This window comes from Bombus huntii, chromosome 11 (genome assembly GCF_024542735.1).
Source record: "Bombus huntii isolate Logan2020A chromosome 11, iyBomHunt1.1, whole genome shotgun sequence".
NCBI lineage: Eukaryota > Metazoa > Arthropoda > Insecta > Hymenoptera > Apidae > Bombus > Bombus huntii.
Window position 1 is genome coordinate 7,214,328 of NC_066248.1, and position 22,206 is coordinate 7,236,533.

The 22,206-nt window shown below is 41.3% G+C and overlaps 1 protein-coding gene across 10 annotated transcripts in view; it reads left to right on the plus strand.

The window, feature by feature from the left end:
• LOC126870824 (agrin-like) overlaps nucleotides 1-22,206 on the plus strand; it is a 384,318-nt gene that overhangs the window by 122,916 nt on the left and 239,196 nt on the right. For all 10 annotated transcript variants that reach the window (XM_050628849.1, XM_050628850.1, XM_050628851.1 and 7 more), the window contains one exon: nucleotides 14,663-14,698. In XM_050628849.1, the coding sequence (XP_050484806.1) occupies nucleotides 14,663-14,698 (36 nt within the window). The remainder of the gene's footprint in view (nucleotides 1-14,662; nucleotides 14,699-22,206) is intronic.

Consider the following 22,206-nt stretch of genomic DNA (forward strand, 5'->3'; position numbering starts at 1 on the left):
ATTTTACAAGGATTTTCAAATGGATACATAGTTTGCATTATGAACATATTCGGAATCGCTTGATACGATTCCGAAACGCGAAGAGTCTTAGTAGTTAGGAATTTCTTATATTTACGACTGAGAACGTAACGAGAAAATTGTTGGTACGATAAAGACAACAACGGTATCTTAAAGGAATCGGTATTCTCGTTCAGATTCCTTCTTCGCCGTGATGTTTACTCAAACCAGTTGCTTTCTTTGTGCCTGTACATTTATTTTAGAAACGATGAGAGTCATTTAAAGTTATAGGTCACGTTCCAGGGAAAACGAATACCGCTAGCTAACAGAGAAGCTTTGTTAAAGAAAGATACGAAATTAGCAAAGTTTTCTCGGCTATGGCTACAAAGACTCTTCTCGTTGTTGGAACGCGTGCTAATAGTAGGTCTGTTTCGATAGCGGATGTTCTTTTTCTTTCGTTCCCCGTTATTTCGTTTCTTCATTTCGCGTCCAACCGATACCAAAGGGCCATTTAGTTAATGAGCATCCGATACCAATTATTTACGGTCGTCCATGTGACCGCCATAATAATGGACGGCGACGACGACTACGACGACGACGACGACGGCAACAGCGACGTCGACGACACGTGCTGACGATACGTTAAGCCGGAACGGTTGCTGTCTCCCAGCCAGTTTTATATATCGAATTTGACATGCCCGGCACGTACGGACTTGCCACTAGCGAAACTATTCGGTCGGAATTACAATGTGAACGGTAAATGGAAGAAGAGGGTTTAAAGAATAGAGGTGGACAAGAGTGACGTACACCTTGGGAATCCATTTTGCTCCACAGTGAATGTTCGGACGCACGATGTACGGGATACCGCACCGAGTGAAATGTATTAAATTTTCCTTTCGACGCGGTTGTCGGACTTGGAAACGATTTTTGAGCACTTTGTCAGATTCTTTGGAAAATTTTCCTCCTTAGTTACTGCCTATGTAACTACGCTTTTATTCGTTACTCGCTCTGAGTACTTACCTGAAAGCATTTGAAATTTGATGATTTTGCGTTAGATTGGGAATATTGTGGCAATGATAGAAATTATTTAGACCAGAACGATAGATACGATATAAATTGTTTGACAAATATTTTAAAAAATATAAATTCATATTATATTTAAAAAAGATAATTTTTACCATTCGAAAGAAGGTGTAACTCGTTCTTTGATGGTCATACGTTTAGAAGAAGTAGATATTATTTAGTTGCAATCAAAATTTATTTGACTGTAAGACACGTACGCAGTAAGCGTGTAAGATGGTGAGAGAAAACAGATGTCAGGAGAATCATTGGACATCTTTCCCTGCTCGTTTACGAGGTAGCAACACGCCCGGGAACCGGCATCATGCTGTGCTCTCTAGAGGAATATAAACTGACTCATTTTGAACCAGCTCGTCGTTCACCTATGACGTTTGTTCTATATTTTGATTCGAAATTCAATTACAGTTTAAAAGCGCATGTAAAACGATGCTGATAACAATATATAATTTAATATCGTTCAATTAGTCTAGTCAATAATTAATAACTTCCTTGGTTACTCGTGAAAATAATTCAAAGCATATAACACAGGATTGTGATTATCAATTATCTAAATTACATTTTCATTAAATTAATCAACGAACGCTACAAGTGGTATGAATATTTATTTGTGCGTGCGAGTATAATTTAGTCGTAGATTAAAATTTAAGGAGTGCAGGTAATTCTTTCATTTTCTATAACGTACGTGTACGTAGAACGTACAAATATTTGGCATTGCTTACAAATATTTTGACAGAATATACTTTATTAGATTTTATTGTTGAATACAACAATGGATTCAGAACGTTCCGAGTTTCACAATTGAAAAATAAATAAATGTCTCATTCCGAGATTCATATACGTGTTCTCCCATTACGATAGGTACCCATTCTATAGATCAGTGACTCGACCAATTACGTTTGAGTATCCATTCTTATACACACATAGAGTAGTTCCACAAAAATTATCATCGTAGATATATTATAATTTATTGCACTATCTCTTCTGCGTTTTATTATTTCTACATATCTACGTTAGGTGTCTGTTTGGCCGTGCGTCATTCGTTAAAATCTCTTCTGTGGTGTTTTCGGAGCCGTCGGTTCGATTCGGCAAACGTCGATCGGGAACAATGAAAGCGAGAGGGCGAGCAAACGAAATGCTGCCGTCGAGAAGAGGAAAGGAAACTAAAAAGAGAGAAAGAGAGAGAGAGGAAGAGTTTTCACACAGTGGCCAGGAGGCATCGGGCATGGACGTTTTCCCTTGCGATTTCCGAGCGGTATCGTGTCGGTACTTTCGACGAACGATGACCGCATGCAACGAACAGAGAGAAGGTTCTCTGTCCCTGGACGAGAAGACCGGAAAAATAGCAAGTTGAAAAGGAGGGTCGGTAGCAGACGCCCCTCCTGTTCTCGACTATTCCGAGTGGCTGCATTTGGCAGCAGCCGACAGGGCGTTTGAGCGATTCGGTTTATTTTCGGGTCAAGTTTTCGTCCGACCGCTTCGCAATCAGCCATTGCATTGTCCAGAGGACAATACATTTACTGCGAGCAACGGCGTAGGAATTCGTCGAACGCCAGGCAACTCGTTCACCTTCACCCACCCCTCCGTGATCGTCAACCGCTCTCGTCGAACGTCGTATTTTCGGTCGGGATTTTCGGAAATTCGATTTAACCGGCGACGTCGCGGCGCGTCGTTTCGCGCCACCAAACTATTCGGATATCGAGTCGGTTCTCATAGAATTCCGTGATAATTGCCAAACCGACAGTCGACGCAGGTGTCTTTTACGTGGCGTCGATGCGCTTCTGGTTTGTCGTTTGTTTAAACCAAGCTCCATAGTGTTGGAATCGTTGGTGGAATCGGTTATATTTCATTACGGAGAATCAATATGTTTATTGAATAGGCGCGAGAACGATGGAAGAGCAATTTGGTTGGATGATGTTTGATAAAGATTCGATTTGTACGCCGGAGTTAGTTGTAATTTACAAGGATTTTCAGACATTGACGAAACGCAGTGAAATGTATCATACGTCGTTGAACCGAGGAAGATTTGTGTTACGAGTTGATACGCGACACAGATAGGCGATACTGTTATATGACAAGGCATAAATTTTATCACCCCTTTTGCGACGAACCTTTCAACTCGAAGTTGACAGAGTCGCTGTATTTTATTATAACACGTAGACACTCGGGGTACAAATGTCTATCTCTTGCGAAAAAGTAGACTTTTCTTGAAAATACCGAGGGATAAAATGTCACGAATCAAGTTATTAATAACACGGATGATAAGCGACTAATTTGAAAAATACTGTGCCGTGATCGTCAAACATGACTATAAAATCCTTGCTTTAATTCCACACGAAATGGTGTGTCATATACCTCAACCGCGGCCGCCTTTCAAATTCCATCGACTCACGTTTATCTTCGCTTTGTAGTAATCGTATGCTATTTAAACGTTTAGCTGCTCTTCGTTAATTTGGCGCGCAACATGTCGAGAGATCGCTGTATTTTGCAATCGTAATAGTCCCGTAATCCGACTTCGTTAATATCATCAGTCTTGTACCTCGTGCAACGTACGGGGCAATGAGTTAAATCGTAAGCTCTATTTTACGTCTGCACCTAAATTAAGGGTGACTTGTATGCATCGATCACGGAAATGGGCCCTTGAAAATCATGATTCGGGACTTCGCACCCGCATTTTCTTATCTTCCCATCTCACGCGAATTCTCCAAAGTCGCGGAAGACGAAGGAAGTTCAATCTCGACTGAGTCAATCTCTTTAGTCGAGGATAGAGCGTCGGACGCGATGAAATTAGAGACACCTGGTATATATGCGGCAGCACTACGTCGTGCGGCATGCGGCGTCGAGAAGCTTTGGCGCAGGATGAGGATTTAGTATGTAAGGCACGTGTTCGCATCTGCCTTTATGAGCGTTTCCCGCGATTCCAGCGTTTCGTCCTCATTCTCAGGCAACCTTGCAGCAAGGCTTCGAGGTGGGCTCAGGGTTTTGGGATTAAGGGCGTCGCCGATCATATTAAGGCCGGAGATATCTCATCTGCTCCTTATCCGGCGGGCTACGAGCCCGCCAGTAAACTCCGCTGCGTTTGTTCCACATAAATTACAAGGACTTTGCCCATAGCACGCGATGTCGTTCAGTGTGTACGCGGCCTTAATGCCGGAAGGTCTCGTCAAACTTGCTATATCGTCGTGCCGGGACGAACAGTTTACGAGACGACCGGATAAACCGATTTTAACATTGGCCCTCGGGATCAGGCTTGTTCGACGACGTTGTAATTGCTTTTCGGATTATCGCCGTTGAACTGAAACTTTGACTCGGTTTTTTCGATCAATTCACCACCGCTTTTGATGAACGCGTGTTACGTTGTTGCGGGACCTAGGCTAAACTTTGTTATATCGATGGCGGGAAAGGTTTCACGTGGTATGCCGATAATCCTTCTAAACTATACACCGAGAGTAGGAAATTAGAACGTGTATTAACACGTTCGCTGTCCCTGTTCACAGAAAGATTCGACCGCTTGAATTTTAATAACTTTCCAAGATACGATACATGTCGTTGTAGTGCTGAACTAAACGTAATACATTGCTTCTTATACTATGCTAAAGTATCTTCATAAACGTATTTGCGTTATTGAAAGTGGAAACGCAAGGATTCCAGTTACCTGCTACGTTACGGGACGGAATAAATACAAGGTTGGAACTTTCGAACAAGCGTAAATATGACGGATAAATTTAAAGATCTTCTCGAACGAAAACGTTCTTCAAATTCTTTGCACGTCCTAGAATTCTAAGGGTATGCCAGATATCTGAGAATGGCAGTTCCAGATAGAGGATGTAGTCGAACTACAAAGTTTCTGATGTGAAAATGTGACACTACGCGTGTGAACTATGCCCGATGTATAGCGGAAGCAACTTCGCTAAATCTCGAAGAATATTTATCGCTCCTTTCTTGTTCCTTGTCCTAATCAGTTTATATGTTGCTAGATATCCATCAAACGATCGAAAACTCCATCGTCATTCACATTTTACAATCAAACAAATATCCGCCATAACTTGCTCCGGTTCTTTGTTTCAACGCGTGCTTGGAAGCTTAATAGCACGACTATTCGCGAATTCTCTAAAAATCAAGAAGGTAAGGCATAAAGAGCAGAGTGGATGGCCATTAATCAAGCGGAGTGACACATGTTACTGAAAATCCGCGAAAACCGGTCTATCGGTTGGAATTTCCCGCTCTCGGCGGCCGTCAATCCTCTTACTTGGCTGTCAGTTGGCGAGAAAATTGTATCCTGCCATTGATACCGTTGGTAACGCACGCGTTTCGTTCGGAGGCCATCGGGCTCCTCGACGACGCGACGCGTCCAGGGCAACGAGACGGGAATGTCGAGCGAGAAGCAGCCGACGGACGAAATTGGATCCTCGGTTGCCAAGAAAATTGCGAGCGACGCTGTTTCGCGCCTTGCCGAGCCGGGACCGCGTTTTACGAAATAGCCGAGGAAGAAACGAAAGCCTGCACGCGTGCCATCGTGAAATTTCACTCTCCGAGCGATAAACGTTCCGTAACCGCTCGTAATTGCACGGCCATCAAGTGTTTTCACTTGCAACCTGGAAAAGTCGAGACTGTTCAGAGTAATGTGAAATTCAAGCCACGCGTAGCCAAGGATGAGAGTGGAGGTTTCGTTGAACTTTCTGTTATGGAAGATCTGTTCTTGATGTTGAAAAGAATTGACGTTCACGGAAATTGTTATGCCACGGGGATCCAATAGAATTTGCGGATATTTCCTAAGTATGGTAATTGAGTCGACTGGTTGTTAAGATAAGGACGTGTCCTGTCATCGATTTTTTGTTGCGATCAAGAAAGATCCATGTTAAAAATGAATTTACGAAGAGTACGACAAATTATTCCAGAATAAAATAGAGATTCAATTTCTCAGCTTCGTAAATTTAAAAGGAACACCATGGCAATAAATTTCTTTAATTCACACTGTTGTGAAACAACGAAACGGGATATGTACTATACACGATCTAAAGAAAGTAGGAATACGATTTTCCACTTCTATGGGAATCGTTCCCTAGTATATTTGGACTGTACACGACTGTCAGGAACTTGAGAATTCTCCGACGAGAAACGATCGTGATACGGTTTCTCGCGAGCAGTTACGCGTTTCTTCGATAATACGATCCCTATCGTCCTTCTTTCGTTTTCCCCGAATACAGAAGCGCATCGGCTGAGAAGTTTCTTATTGCCGTACAAAGTTCTCGCGGAGAAACGATGTTAAACTGGCAAACGATTCGGCAACTTGCCGGCGAATATACGTATAATATCCGTGACGGTTCATACCGGATTATATTCATAGAAGCGTTTTATAAAACAGTAGAGTTACTGCGCAAAATAGAAGGCGTAACGCATATGTCACAGAGAGGACGACGAACCTTTTTGCATCTTGTCGACTAGAACTTGCAACGATATTTTTACAATTGAATTTATCACGCGGATCATGTTCGAGACGCGATACTTTCTTTTTTACAACGATTCAAAGAAATTATCGAGAATTATACAGTAGCTTATCAGTGCTTCTTAATTGAAATCAGTTTCTAATTATCTTTGAACATTTTAGAAAAGCTTATCATCGCCTGAGTAAAAACGAAGAACCACGTATGTCATAAATCGTTTCTACGGTTCTGAACATTACGCAATCGCGTTAAAAATATCGATTCGCTATAAATCCAAGGTAAAATCGCAGGACCACCGACAAGTAGCTTTCTATCGGTCTCGCCAAGATCACTGACTTCTTCGACACAGAAGGGGAAACAGAAAGGGAAGAGCCAATAGGGAAAAAGGTCGCAGCAATCGGCGGCGATCGGGATTGTTCGCGAGTTACCGAGTTCGAGTCAAGATTAATGTTAACTTCGCCGTAGGAGTTAATAAGTCCGAGACCGATAAATCCCGCTAACTCCTCGTCCCTGTTCTCTTACTTTCCTTCCCGTTTCCTCTTTTCTTTTCCCTCATTCTTCTCGTGCCTGTGCACAGCCCCTGCTGCTCCATTACAGTCCTCGTGACCGGTCGCTTACGCGCCGTCCCCAATCCGTCGCAGAGCTTTGAGAAACTCGAAAACTTTCCTGACGAGAAAAAGCCGACCGTATCAGCCGTCGTCTCGGCAAGAAGCTCCCGACAGTCCTTTCTAGGATCATTTCAGCCGTGAATCCTCCAATGTTTTGTCGCGATTACTTGTATCCAATAGTTTTCATATTACGCGAAAGCTACACAGTTTCCTCGTCATTGTTTGTCGTATCACATGCTCGTATACCACGTTGCTATGCGTAACTATAATCCTTTGAATGCTAAATACTCTGAACACGAACTGTTTAGTCAATAACGAAATGTTTCTATATTTTCTATTTAATTGTTTTTCAATTTAAACCGTACCATTTTTTGAACAGACAGACCACCGAAGATTCTCCGCCTCGCGTAGTTGAAATATTTAAATACGTTTGAAAGAGATAAACTAGCGACGAAAACGAGGAGGGCAACTAGAAATTGTGTAGGAACAGCGATCCGACACGGTCAGCTTTCACGTTTCTACAGGAAGAAATAGAACGGAAGTTGGTCGCTAAAGAGGACTCTCTGGAAAAGCCCTGTCAGGGAAGCTGACGTTTAATTTAATAAATGCCGCGCTGTCGTGTTCTTTCTTTTCGCTTCTTTCCTTTGCGACTCTCATGGAAGGGCGTTTCCGCGCCATTTCCTCCTGGCGCTGGTAACTGCCATTCCGTTGCCGTTTAAAATTTCTTCGGAAAAACTACGCGAACCTGGACGAGGTGCAGCTTATTAAAGGGGTCGAACTCGTAGGCACCAAGTTTCTCGTAACTTTGAAATTTCTGCTTCGTACTTGCTCTCGTTTAAGCTTAACACCACAGTGTCAATTTTTATCTTTCCTTTCGTTCTTTCCTTGTTTTCCCAGGGATAGAATTTAAATTGCGAGTGATTATTTGCCAATCTACTTCTTAAAAAATGTACGTCAATCTTGAATTACGAGAGCAGATTCTTTAAAGTATTTCCGTTTCGCTGTTTTGCTTATTTCATTAAGTATTTTATATGGATCTATGAGTAAGAATTTGTAATTTTGTTATATAATAAAATAGTACTGGAGGTTTAGAACAACATAGGCATTCAATATCAATCGAAAGTTTTTCCTACTGAAACAACTTGGAACGAAAATTTGTTATACCGTAGTAGAATATCTGAGCACACAAATATCATTAATCCACTCCATGATATGTATTGTTTCATCGTTCTACGCCTTCATTCGATCATGTAGTATGTTTTCCAATTCTGTTGAGTAAGCAAAAGCCGCTGTAACGAAATAACGTAGTCTGGCCGATCACGGAACACGGTGTCAACCAGATACAATTTCAATTATTAGCGACACGAGCCTAATACCATCAGTGTCTATTGTTGTCACGGCTAATTGCGGACGGCTTAATGGAATTTCCGAGTAGACGGGAATCATGTAAGCTCAACAATGACGAATGTTGTGCGATATAAACTTATGACTGTTATAGAACTTCGGGATTTACCGAAATTATCTAGTTTATGTAATTCACTTTGGTGCCGTTCGCATGTACAATAGTATGATTTTCATGGCAAGTTACAGTAATTTCTTCGAAAAAATACATTTTCCAAGAGGAAATTAAAGTTTCTTGTGGTGAAATCTACTGAATTATTTTAGATTGCGCTGCATTCCTCGATAAAACCACATTTTTAGAACGAACGCTGTACGTGTAAATGTTTCGAAACTGATTCGCGAGCATGATTGCGAGAGAAGGACGTAGACGAAGAATCGGGACAAGTATACCGCGCACGTGGGCACAGTTACGAAAGACGTGAGTACGAATCTGGAAAGGAAACTTTCTTCATTTTTCGCCGTTGCTTGATCGGTTCAAAGTTTTCCCTGAAATATCGCGAGAATCAATCCCCGACGCGAATGGCCCCGATCGAACGGTCTTTTCTACGCTTTCCCGTTGTCGTTTGAGTTTAGAGAAGTAACGAGTCGACTTCCGACCGGTCCGACGCTTCGTCTTGCTTCATCCTGCGCGTTTGAAAAAGTTTAATAAAGGTAGAACGACGAAAACCTTGCTTTGTGAATTATACGCTTTTATGACTGTCCTCTTGCATTCAGCAGAGACTTACGCCAATCCAGAATTTTCAAATATCATTGTCCATTTGTAGACAGATATATTCGATTTCATGTCTATAGGTATGTCTGCTAGTTAGCTTTATCGATGAACTTATTCGAAATACACGCACATATACACACACTCTCTGCTTTATTTCACTGCAGTGCCTCGCACTTAGTTACTCTTTAAAAATCTGTATAAATAAAATTATAACTTGGAATAATTCGAAATGAATAATAATGACCCATTGTATGGAATCGTTACATTTTGAAAGTAATTTAATTTAAGCTATTTTAATTAGTTAGCAAATTATACAACTATTTGCGTGAGATACAGTAATTACAGTCGATGTCTATTTATCTCGTATAGAATGGATTGCAGATTCCGCGAAAATGAATCAGACAATTTAAATCCCATTCTCTGCAGATAAGCAGTACACGCGGGCAATTTTGGTCGGAAAGCGTTGGGCATGGCTATAGAGCTCTCGCAATAGGGATAAAGATGATTTCCGTGAACCTTAGGTTTAGCCAGCTCAGGCCGCATCACCGTTCGCCAAATTCTCGTATGTACATATCTCACTTTCTGTCAATATTATCGGTTGGTATTAGTGTATCGATTAAACCGATCTTGATTAGTGCGTTCTATGCCCTCCTTGCAACTAAGTACAACCATTAACATCGACTGTACTAACAATCTCTATCTTTGGAAATAAAAACCCTTCTGAATTTAACGTTTCTATTATGCATAGATGCATTTACTCGTTATTTATATTCGAGCAAAGCTATTATAAAAGAAAAGAAGATGTTTGTTCCGGCGGCAAATTCTTTCTCTGGTATAGCATTTGACAACTATCGGTTTGTTGGGGAGAAGAAGAAGACGAAAGAGAAAAAAAGAAGGGAACCGACGGTATACGCATTTCGTCTTCAGCTTCGTATACAGAATGGAGGAAACGGAAAATCGAAAGTGCTTCACCGCCATTTCCGGCGGCCGCTCTCTCACGGCTGGTGTACCTCGGGCGTTGCTGTCGAATGCAAAAAAGGAGAATGAAATATCGCGTCTGCGAGCACGACGCGTGAAATTCTTTCGAAAATAGCTTCGTTATACGAGATGCCCGGTTTACACGCAGCTGTAAATCCTTTCGATTTAGATGGCACCGCGAAAATAACAATTTTTCCACGAACATTCGTCCCTCCAGCTGGTGGGAGGGAGTTGCCTCATCGCATTTTCCTTCGCCGATGTTCTCATCAATTTTTGTTCGTCGAATCGTAAAGTTTTCCAACGTGATACAAACGTCAGCTCGAGGGGACAAATCATCTCTGAAATTACAGTCTACCCCCGGTTGAACTCAGTGAATGTCGCGCGAACGGAAACACCATTATCCCCTCTGTTCCTCTGTCGCGACTTTTGACACACTTTCCGGCTTGTTACAGACGAAGCGAATATAGTGCCGGCAAGCCACTGGCTTACCAGACATTGCCAATTTTTCAGACTTCGCATGGTTATCTAGTTCTCAGATCATCCTGAACTTTACTGTCCATCTGTGTACGCTCTGATTCGGTTTGATAAGTTTCTTTAGAACCGGCAAGTTGAGAAAAAGTTTCGTCGTATGTAGGACGACCGAGGTGCCGGGAAAAATTGGAAAATTTCGAAATATCGAGAAACTCTGCTCTGCCTGGCCTGACTATCCCAACGATAAATCAGATTTCGTACCTATATTCCTCCTATTTACGTAACAAATATTTCTTATTTCGAATTCCAGTGTTTCATTCTTCCATTCGAGGACAATCGCAATCAAAATATAATTAATTTATTTATCACTAACTTTAGCGTCTACCTTTATAGTAGATGAAAAAAATCTTTGTCTAGACCCCGTACCTTTAATTCAGTTCAGAGATGATAGAAGCAATTATAGAAAATAGTGATACGAAGAAATTACACTTTTTCCCTCTCTTAGGGATAAGCAAAGATTGAAGCGTCTAAGCGAATGTAATCACGCGCACGCACGTCTATGTATGTGGCTGATCGTGGCTGTTACTGTGTTATCCGTCGGTTTGTGGGAGTGGCAACACGTGTTTCCCATGTGTGTCAACCCGCAGTCTAGTCGCAGAGAGGACGAGAAAGGGGGATATCGGCGCGATATCGGCCTGTACGACTTCTCATAGAGACGGGTTGCATACATATCGTCGGTTTCGTAGTGCCGCGTGGCACGAAGTGCACGAAACCCTTGCAAAGCTGAGCGAACACGTCCATGTGTTCCGCATGCGCGGTCTACTTCTATTAGCCTTTCTATGGTTGAAGACTTCTTTGCATCTCTAGGTAATTTTTCATAAGCGAGGGAGAATGTCTTTTGCTCAGGAACTTAGCCTGTACGCGGTATTCCTCTGACTTTTTCCTTTCCCTTTCACATAACGTTGACTGAGAGGAGAAACGGTAGCGTGATTGTGAACGATATCGAGTACTTTCGACTAGAGTAAAGAAATACATGAAAAGCGAATAGAGAGTAATTATTGATCGGAGTTTCTTTTGAATGAAGAAATAAATAGAATTCAAAATAATACGACATCGTTTTCCAATAGAGTCGATTTAAGAGGGGAATAAAATAGGTCGCGTTGAAAATTTGTGTACCTACTCTAAATACGAGAATGCATGAGAAATGCATGTGATTGTATCAGATAGGATTCTATTTATAAAATGTTCAAGTACAATTCGAAAGGAGTACTCTATTGCATAGATTAATGTAATTACGTTTCACTGTAGTATATTTTACTAATGTAAGTCTGAATTAAAGGTTAATTTTAGTCCTCATATTCCCTACTAAATTTTAAAACATCTTCCTTCTCGTGTTTTATCCTGCAATATACTTCCTTGAAAAAAAGTGGTAAATACAGGGGAAAGTGGTTTTATTTGCGATTTCTCTGGATCGTTTGCTAAAACCTTTGGGGAAAAAATCCTTGTTGAAAAATTAATCTATCCCTAGTAGCCATGTTTCGCGAAAACGCTTTCATTAAAAAGTTGCTTAACTAGGAATATTTGCAGATATTGTTATGAGGCGTCAGGCGCACAAAGCGTTATTGTTCTCATTTGTTAAAGTCTGGAAAATATGTAGTTGCTTGTTTCGTGAAACATACTTCTGTTGCAGGTCCCGTAAGCAGACATCGGGATACAGCGCGCTAACGAAAATATTTATTAAAAATTTATAGCAATTTTCATGATGCTTTCTCTCGCGTTTCTAACTAACAGACACGCTTCTACGTACGGCCGGCTATTAGGAAACCCTTCGATTAGACATATCGTGGAAATGGACGAACGAGTTCAATTAAGAAACAATTATAGGCGTGGCAACGAAAACTCGTTTTCTGGTTGGCGGATAAAAATCCGACGGTCAACGAGCGTGGCGGGATGGCGCGGTGTGGTGCAACGACGCAAAATTGTGCTCGTGGAGTCCTTATGAATCGCCAACACGATGTAATTACGTCGACATTGCAACAAGTAATTTCGGAAAAGCGGTGCTCGTTCGCAAACCAACGAAATTCGTATACGAGAAAAGAAAAGAGAAAGAGAGAGAAAACGCGGGGAAAAGAAGAGGGACGAAACTATTCCATTGAATTTAAAACGATATTTCCCTTTCATTGATTTTTACACTACTCTGCTTTTCTAGTGTTGTGAAGCATTTTCACCTCTCTCCTTCGTTGTTTAGTCATACGTGGAACGCCACAGATTTAAAATACATTTGTTCGACTCTCGAAAACCATTTTTTCCCGATGTTCAAGCGTACCAGTGTAGATCGTACCAATGCATATGCGTGATAAATTACTGGATGACGAACGAGCGATATTTCTGCGTTAATATATTATAACGAAACTGTGTACGTGGGCGTGCGAGCACGCGTGCACGTGGTATAACAAAAACCATCCTCGCTTAAAAAATCCTGTGGTCATAACGTATGTTTAATTGCAAGAATTATCGCGTTGCCTTGAGTAACGTTAGTTGTAATTCGTATCAATGTTTCAGTCCAATCCATATAAACACGCCCCTTGCCTACTTGAAACATACATTTGACGTGGATTTTTTATTTTTTCAATTCTCTGGAAACAGTTCATCGGACGGCTGAAATTGTCGATATTAAATTACGAAACGTTCGTCTGCCGTTATTGGATAGAAAAATACTGGGTTTCTCATATTAATTAAAGAATTAATTTGTTTAAGCAAACTTTCAATTATAATATCGCTATCGACAGATTTCAACGAATCAACAATTCTCAAGTAATAGATTCTCCAATAATTTTAATCTTTTTCGTGCTTTTCTAAACTCACACGTGCCTTATACTCTCCTGACTCCCCGACATACGGCAAACCCCTATCCTCCGGACGCTGTAAGTCTCGAGTTCATGCAGGAAACTTGTAATTATTTGGAACGTCATACGTGGTTGTGTGGCGGACGCGAAGGATCTTCATTAAAGGACCGGGCCACGAAAGGATAATTAAAAGTTTCGCGAAGGGTGAAGCTTGTGGAGCAAGCTGAGGGGGAAATGTTGCGCGACTCGGCCATCCTGAATTTCCCTGTTATTTGCTCCTCGAAATTGCCCCGTCTATCTGCCTTGCCCTCGATCCGTGCATCTTCCTTCCTTCCTTGAATTTCGTTGTTCGGGAAACCCTGGATCAGGCTGATCCGCGCCCTGAAACGTTAATTACGGTTGTCTGAGGCCGCGACAAAGTCGACGAAAGTTTGCCAGCAGGCTACGGATTGGGCACAGCCCGGGGAAGACACTTTGATTTTGTCAACACGTGATTTCGTTACGCACGCAATTAAGAGAGTTGTGTTCATATACGATCTTCTTTGACGATGAATGTTGAACTTGAAGGGTTCGCAAGAGTGTTAAGGTTTTATTTGATTTCGGAGCTAATTTCAACTTACTAAATGGAATTAGGTAATTTTTGGTCTGATCTTACGGTACGGTGGTGAAAAGTGTGCTTCTTGGTTAATCGATATCTTATGAACATCTTTCGCTTCCGTGTTGATAATAACGTTCACATTTTATACCGTACGTACGTAACAACTTTAAATAAGCACGAGAAATGATGAAATTACGGTACAGTAATTTTCATCAAATCCCTAAGTATGAATTTCGTTGAAATGGAGGCAACTTGAAACCGTTGTTAGTTTCTAACTTCGAACTTATCGAAGATTCTTGAAGTTCCTCGAAAACAGCGTGCCTTCGTTAGATAATCTCCTACGTTAATTATTTTACCGATTATCCTTTTCTTGCAAATATCAGACGAGATAAGATAAGTATCACACTAGAGAGAACGAGTATAATCGAGACACGCTTCAGTATGCTTGTGCCATTAAAAATTCTTAGCCTAGCTAACACGATACGTATCGTGACTAATTTTACTAATAATTAATCCCTTTCTTTTTACAGACATGTCTTACAAGCCGCAGCGTCCCATTATCGAGGGTGAGTATTAAATAGAATAAAACTAATTTTGCATTTGATAGTGTTTCTAGTCTCGCATAAATTGCTTAAAACAGACGTCTTTCATACTTTGGAAAATTACCAGCAACAGTGAAACACGGCAAATATAGTCAGACATCGAAAGCACTCGATACCCAGAGAAAAATGGAAAAAGACAGCAAACGACGTAGCACAATCGCGTTATAATGGGTTGCCAGCCGATGTAAACTAGCAAGCACGCGATATTTAAAAACGAGTTATCTCGTAGATTGTTGGACACGAGGGTTCGCGTCTTTCCAGCCGACTCACGACTCAATTATACCGGGATCGCAACCAGCTAGCGAATTTCGAAATCACACCGTTTCGATTCGAACGATCACGCTATCGTAGCCACGCTGACAATCTTGCCTTGTACAATGAACGGTCGTTCTTGAAAGTTATTTCTCTCGACGTGATCGTGATTATTTTGCACACCCTCGTCCGCTATCGTGAAACTGGCAATTTTTCAGTAGTCCAGCTATGCAATGGTCAGACATTAATAGTTGGAATTACGAGTTAGAGGATTGCGAAATTATTGCGTCGTTGCGTGGATTGCTGTAAAGTGCGTTTACATTCAGGCGTTTATCTCTCTTTTTCCCTTTTTATTTATCTTGATTTATGGGTGGAGTGATTTTTCCCATTGCAGTAGAATAGAATTTAGCTGCGTCTAGATTCCAAACGGTGCATGAATATTTCTTCCTAAATCAAGATTGCTGACAATTGTTCGATCGCGGGCTTTTTACGCAACCAGGCTGCATTTATTGTTGTTATTCGAAACATGTTCCGATCATTATCTTTTGTTGAAAAGCTACGTACTTCTATAAAACACCGATACAAATCATACTGTCAAACGCATTATGCGAGGGCACTTTTTCAACCATCTCACGCATTTCCGCCATTGTTGCACGGTACCTATTTGCACGCCATACTATTGGCGTATTTTGTTCAGGATTTTCGTTGGTAATGTTTGCATTTCGTGGTCATTGTAACACGATCATCTATGTATGTGCGTGGCAGATGTTGGTACTTCGACAAAGTATCGTGCATGGATATGGTCGGGTCATTGTTTCAATGAATCGCAACTCTTGCATTAGCTTCAATAGAACGTCTAGCGAAATTGAAAAAGAAAATGTTGGCAAAATTTCTGAAGGAAATTCCAATTATGAGAAACATATTATTAAAGGACAAATGTATTACCGATATGTTTGCATTAATTTTGCGTTACTTTTATTATTTCCGTTACATTTAAGAATTACTAATAGCTTAAAATCCTGTCGTATAAAATGTTCTTTATCATCGTGAGTAGGGAAGTTCTCTTATAATAAGCAATCTTGAAAAACATCCTGCGATAATTATAAAAAGAATTTGTCGAAATTTCTCTCGAAACAAGTAAGTACGTGTATCTTTCGATAATTGGCAATTACGTTTAAATCGATTCATCGAACGATAATTAATCTTTAAGCTCGATCTCGGTTCATTAATCATTTAATTCGTCTTTTCTTTGCGTGACGGTGCATAATTCTGGGAATTCGGCGTAAGTACGAACGAGCAACCGACTGCGTTGAAACATCGTTACATCTGATCGCCTTAACAAGGGTAGAAATTACTTTAACGCGTTTGGAGAGCAGCGGGGCGGATCGCGTGAAATTTGTAGCGCAGGGAATGTCGATTATCAATTATTAGGGAAGTTGGTCGTGTAAAGGACGAGGCGGACGTTAGGTACAGTTATACCATTATTTGAATAGTTCATCGATACGATCGTTTCGGCAATGCGCACTGCGGATATCCGAAGTTTCAACATTCGGATATTGAATATGGTTAGGCGGAAATTGGGAATATTCGGGATACTTTGGTCCATGTTACTTCGGGCAACATTAGATGTTTCGATGACAACGATGCGCCCGGCCAATTAGTTTTGAATTCCGCGTAAATCAGCCTTGAAGGGTCGTGTACGCGGCGGAATAATTGGAAACGGTCCCGATTCCCCGCGATTCGACGCGACGGTCTGTCAAATTCATGCGCTCGCACAGTCTGATTAGTGGCCAGAACAGATGCGAGGAGAAAGCGAATAGAAGTACAGACAAAGGACACGATATTTAATACTTCGAACCTGAAAACATAATGGTACAACTTTATTCGACTTAATGTTTTATAAATCATCGTTCGACAGAAATTTTGCATCGTTTCTACGTTACACGCGTGAATTTCAATGCGTCTTTTATCTCTTTAATAACAGAACTATCTTTTATCAATTGTACAGGCCACGAAATTTCGAAATACAAAATTATCTTGCATTTTCTTTGTCCAAGCGTTGAACATTATATATTTGAGTAAATGAAAATTATATCTCATGAGAATTTGAGTTCTCTATGCTATTAATTGGAACATAAACATTTCATGATTAATGGCCAATTATTTGCGGTAATACGTCTGAATTTGCAGGTGGCACGATATGCGCGAAAGAATAAAACTCGACAAGTACATTACTCGTCGCTCAAGATTTAATTCTCGAAATCCTATCAAGTGTATTATTTAAATATAAAATTTTAGTAACCATCGTGTGAATGCTCCTTCACGCGTTTTCGTGAATCGGCTTAACGTTTGCCAAGCATCGTCTGTAGTGTTTGCACAGAATCGTTCGAACGTTCTGAGAAGCTCGCGTTTTCGAGCGCATTCGCGTTGCCAAGAAAAGCTACGAATATCTCTGTATTTCGTACTCTTAGATAGAGGCACTCGGCGCGCCGCCGCGAAATTTATTCCATTTACGAATGGCTTTCCAGCAAATAATTTTTATCGGGTCTCATCTAGCTCGTAGTTTCGCTTCCGTTCTGCAAAAGGATAAGGAATTCCGCATAATTCCAATAAATAATACACCATACTAACGAGACGCCCTTTTTCGCTTTTGCCTTCATCTCTCTTGAAACAATATTCTGCCGACTGTATTCACGGCACACGTAGCATTATATAGAGACCGTTTCGCTCTAACTCAGTTAGGAGCAGCTATTCGCAAATGTATTCACGGTATCGGCTCTCGAAATTTAATTGAACAAAAGAATTCTTAGAACCACGAGAAAAGTGTGCTGAATAGAAGGTATAGGGGTTAAGAGCTTCCGATTGGATCGGTGGCAAAGTAGTGTGTACTTTCAAAGTTTTTATGGAGTTGGGCAATTTTTGTTCTTATGCCGAGGTAAAGAACCGGAGTTGATCAAATTCGTCGAACTGAGATTTTAACTTGCATGTTTTATTCCTTAAGCAAGTTGGATTAAATCTTTTCGCATAGCTTATGTCTGTACGTATTTTCTTCTACTCGAGTTTAGTAGAGCTTAGTGTCTGTCGTTCAACGTAATCTACTAGCGAAAATAGCGCAATCGAGAAAGTAGTAGCGGACAGTACGTAGCCAGACATCCGCAAACGTTTGAGATTGCCGTACCTTTCGACGTGCGCGTTATATTGAAAAATGTTTGAAACATGAACCACTTAACTTAATTAAAGCATTTCAAGCATACTCAGTTTTATCAGACATTTTTTCGAAACTTGAAAAACTTTCCCTCTATTTTTTTTTTTTTTTTTTTTTTAAAGAAGCTTATCGTTCAGAGAGCTTTTTCATCATTATAAACGACGTTTGCATGAGTTTTACACGATACATAAAATTTTGAGCACGACTTTTAAACTTTGCTGCTCCCCAGCTACTTTTTAGTAAAATTACTTACACATCGGCACCTCGTATATTTCTCCTGTCATATAAATTAACATTACATTCTCTCGTATATTTCGCCGCGCCTGTTACATAATTTCTGTTCATTTGCACAATTTTAACTGTTCTCTGTATATTTTACGACATCCAATATATCGTATACATTAATTGCGAAGCATTTCACATATTGCAGCCTTCGAGGCTCGAACACCCACACCGTTTCAAAAAATAGTTTCTCCGAATTGTTTTGCGTATCGTTGCTTTCGAAGAGCAATCTACGTAAACGAGATGCGCCCTATATCAGCACTGATATGCTATTTTGTTATCCCTAGCAAGTGTATCGCGATACGATACGCATCAGCCACATTACTGTCAGTCGAACTGGTCGCATCTACGTCGTATCTTTCGCGTGCGTTCTCGTGTAACGTCGACATTCGTATGTTCGCATGGATTATTGTTTCGCGATTAAACTTTAAATCGTGCTAACAGCATGTATGTTTGCCTTTGAACGCGTTTTTATCAGAATGTTGCGTTTCATGTACGCCATATAAAGATATATTTCATGTCGATGAAGATTAGAATCGCCGGTAGATGTTTAAAGAGGATAATACACGTGACAATTATAATTCTTCTCGCAGACCAGAAGAATGATCTTTTTTCAACGATAATGGCTTTGAATTATTTCAACCTGAATTTATGGTACCTTGATAGGCCTTAAATACGAGCGAGCACGTAAAGGTTTGTTAACGACGATGCATCTTTAAAGATAGTTTAAGACGGTATATAGCCTGCGTATTTTGGCTTGATAAAGTTTACGAGGGGGTCAAAGGCCGAATAGAGGCTTCATGTAAAGTACGTGGCTCGAAGGGTGGGCAATTTGAAGTTGCACGACTATCGGTTGTTAAATGTTTAACGGCGGTGTGCTTGGTAAGGCGAAGCCTGTGTCAAGCGATTTCGTATCGTTAATCATTATTAATTTAAAAGAAGGGAACTTTACGTTTCGTGAATTATAAGCAGCGCGAGCCTTATTCCCGTTTATGTAACGCGAACAGGATGTTTAACTTCCGTAGAACTTTAAATTCCGAATATTTTCTTGGATAACAGCTTAAAATAATCAACTCCCTGATTTTACCTCAAACAAATTAATTACGACGAAACCATGTTTGTGCAAAAGCACATACTTCGAAGTAATTCTTGTAAAATTGAGTCCGGTCGCATTAATATACACGTTATTATCTCAGAAATGCATAATCTTCGAATTTTGCTCTATTCGCCGCGATCTTTTCATTCACCCAGCTCGATAATTAGTAACCTTCCAAAACGTAAATTTTTCCCGCGCGTATAACACGCATATGCATATCTGTATGTGGTTATTCCAAATGAAGAGGAGAAGGGGAAACTTCCATTTATGCTTTATCGTTGGGTCGAAAAAGGGTTTTCCTGAATACGAGGGGAAAAGATCCGCGGCTCCATAGAGATCACTGGATGAAAAAAGTAGAGTAGAAATTCCGCCAAAAATATTCTACGAGAGCGGGTGCAGTTACTATAAATCGCTGCGCCCTCCGTTCCCCCCCCAACCGCTTATACGCCCCGTCGCGGCGTTGCTGGTGCGAATGCGAGTAAGGCACGGGAATGAAAGAGACAGAGAAAAGGGGTAAAGGAACGCAGCGGTTGGGCGAAAAAAAAGAGTCCAGCCGATAAATTACATGTAGAAAAAACCGTGGCACCAACGGTGGATGGGGTGAGAGAAAGAGAGAGAAAGGAGGAGTCAGAGAGAACCACAAAGGCAGATGGAGGGAGAAGGAAAGAAAGAAAGGGTTAGAAAGGGAAGAATTGTCGGTTCACGTGATATAAATGCGAGAGGGTGCACAGCGCTCGCTTTTTACGGGTTTTTCTGGCTCTTCTTGGAATCACGTTACACCGGCCAACATTATCGAGCTGCTCGCTAATATCTCGCCACGAGATTTTACCGAAGTCTCTCGATTGCCGCTGCGACAAAGGGAAAAGTCGAGTATCAGGATTTTTGTGCCGACGAAATTTCGCACCATATCAAGGACGTCATAAATTTCGGAACGTGAAATTTTGTTTGACGATCGTTCGCATACTTTGATAGTGTCCCACGGTGTAGGAGGAACGTCCGTTAGCATCGGCACGAAAAAGGGTGCTACGAAAAAGTAAACAGTGTGACAACGAGTGAAATTCTCCGCGAAATCGGCCGGGGACGAGAAAAAGAACGATGGCTGCTGCATGAATTCGCGCGAGAGAAAGGGAAAGAAAGAAAGGGAGAGAGTGCATCAAGGGAAAGCTCGTGAAAGTCGGTATTCTTACTATTCCTCGGATCCGTGGTTAGGATATTTCTTGTTTCGTCACGTGAGTTGCGAGTCGGTCGCCGCCGCTTTGTGTGCTCGGCACATACGCGTCTTTGCACAGAGCTGTACGTGGCGTGCAAGCTATACTCGCAGATAAGGTTACGTTAAGAAATTGCTTTCTGTGGGACGAAGCCAAACCCGAAGAAGAAACTCTCTTGCACGCGGTAACCTTCTTTTTTTTCTCCTTTACCTTTCCCCTATATTCCTTTTTCACCGTGTCTAGTTTCGACCTCGTCCTCTACTCTTCGCGTTTAGCGTTTCCCTTTTCTTCCCCCTAACCGACCGCCGTAGTCGCATCGTCATCGTTCTTCTCGACTCTTACTTATACCGTTTCGGCTTTCGTTTCTGTCCACTTCCTTCCGTGGAGATGCGCGCCGACAAAAGGTGACGGAGCCTCAAAGGGGCGCACCGAGAGAACGCGGGAAACCGTGCTTCTTCCTTTGAGTTTCCACGAAGCCAGTCCAGTTTCTCGCGCGCCATCTCAGCGTGACCGAGGGGGAGGACGATTATTTTGTTACGATAGCAACTGTATTCCCGCGTTTCAATGTTTTGGCCACGCTGCTGGGTTTCCCTTCCGCGACGCGTGATTACACTTGGAATCCTGTTTCTAAACGAGAGTCGGATTCGATGTGAATGATGTTTGGTGTTTCGCGGAAAGCTTTAATGGAAAGAGACGTTCTCTATAGAATTGGAATTTTCATGAAACGAAGTAACACTTCGTCGTGTTACGACTTATTCTAATATACTTTCTGATATTTAATATACGATATACATAAGATATAACGAGACTTAAAGTTACGATTAGCAAGTCTGCAACTGTTCCTCGGTACGATACGGTGAATATTGTAGCTTATTACGCAGGATTATGTACCTTTGCACGTCCGATTTGTATTTCACGGATAATAACATCATATGATATGCAAGTTGGAAAACAGTAATTTCGGAATCCGATAATTTCGATAATTCACCTGCCTGATCGACTGATTATCTTCTCCGTCGATTTTCACGGCTATTACGAGATAAAATCCTACTCTGTTTGTGCCAATAACACAAACAGTTGCTTCGCCTGTCGCATTAATTTCACAGGATCGCTCTTCTTTTTTTCTTCGTAATATCGATCGCGTCCGGCGGAAGGATTAATTTGCGACAATAAATTGAGTCGTTGAAATATCTGGCTGTTAGTCGACAATCCTGTATACATTCAATGTATCCAACGTGCACGGTAACCGCGTAATGCGCGGCATAACAACGAGCGATAACACTTTATTATATTTTACAAACCGGTCAGCGGCACCGGTTGCATTATGAGGGAAAAGTCGATGCTCGACCAAGGGCGGAAGGAGGGAGGGCGGGCACACACGTGGGCATGGCGGGATATGGGAGGGGGGGGGCAGGGGATAGGATTAAAA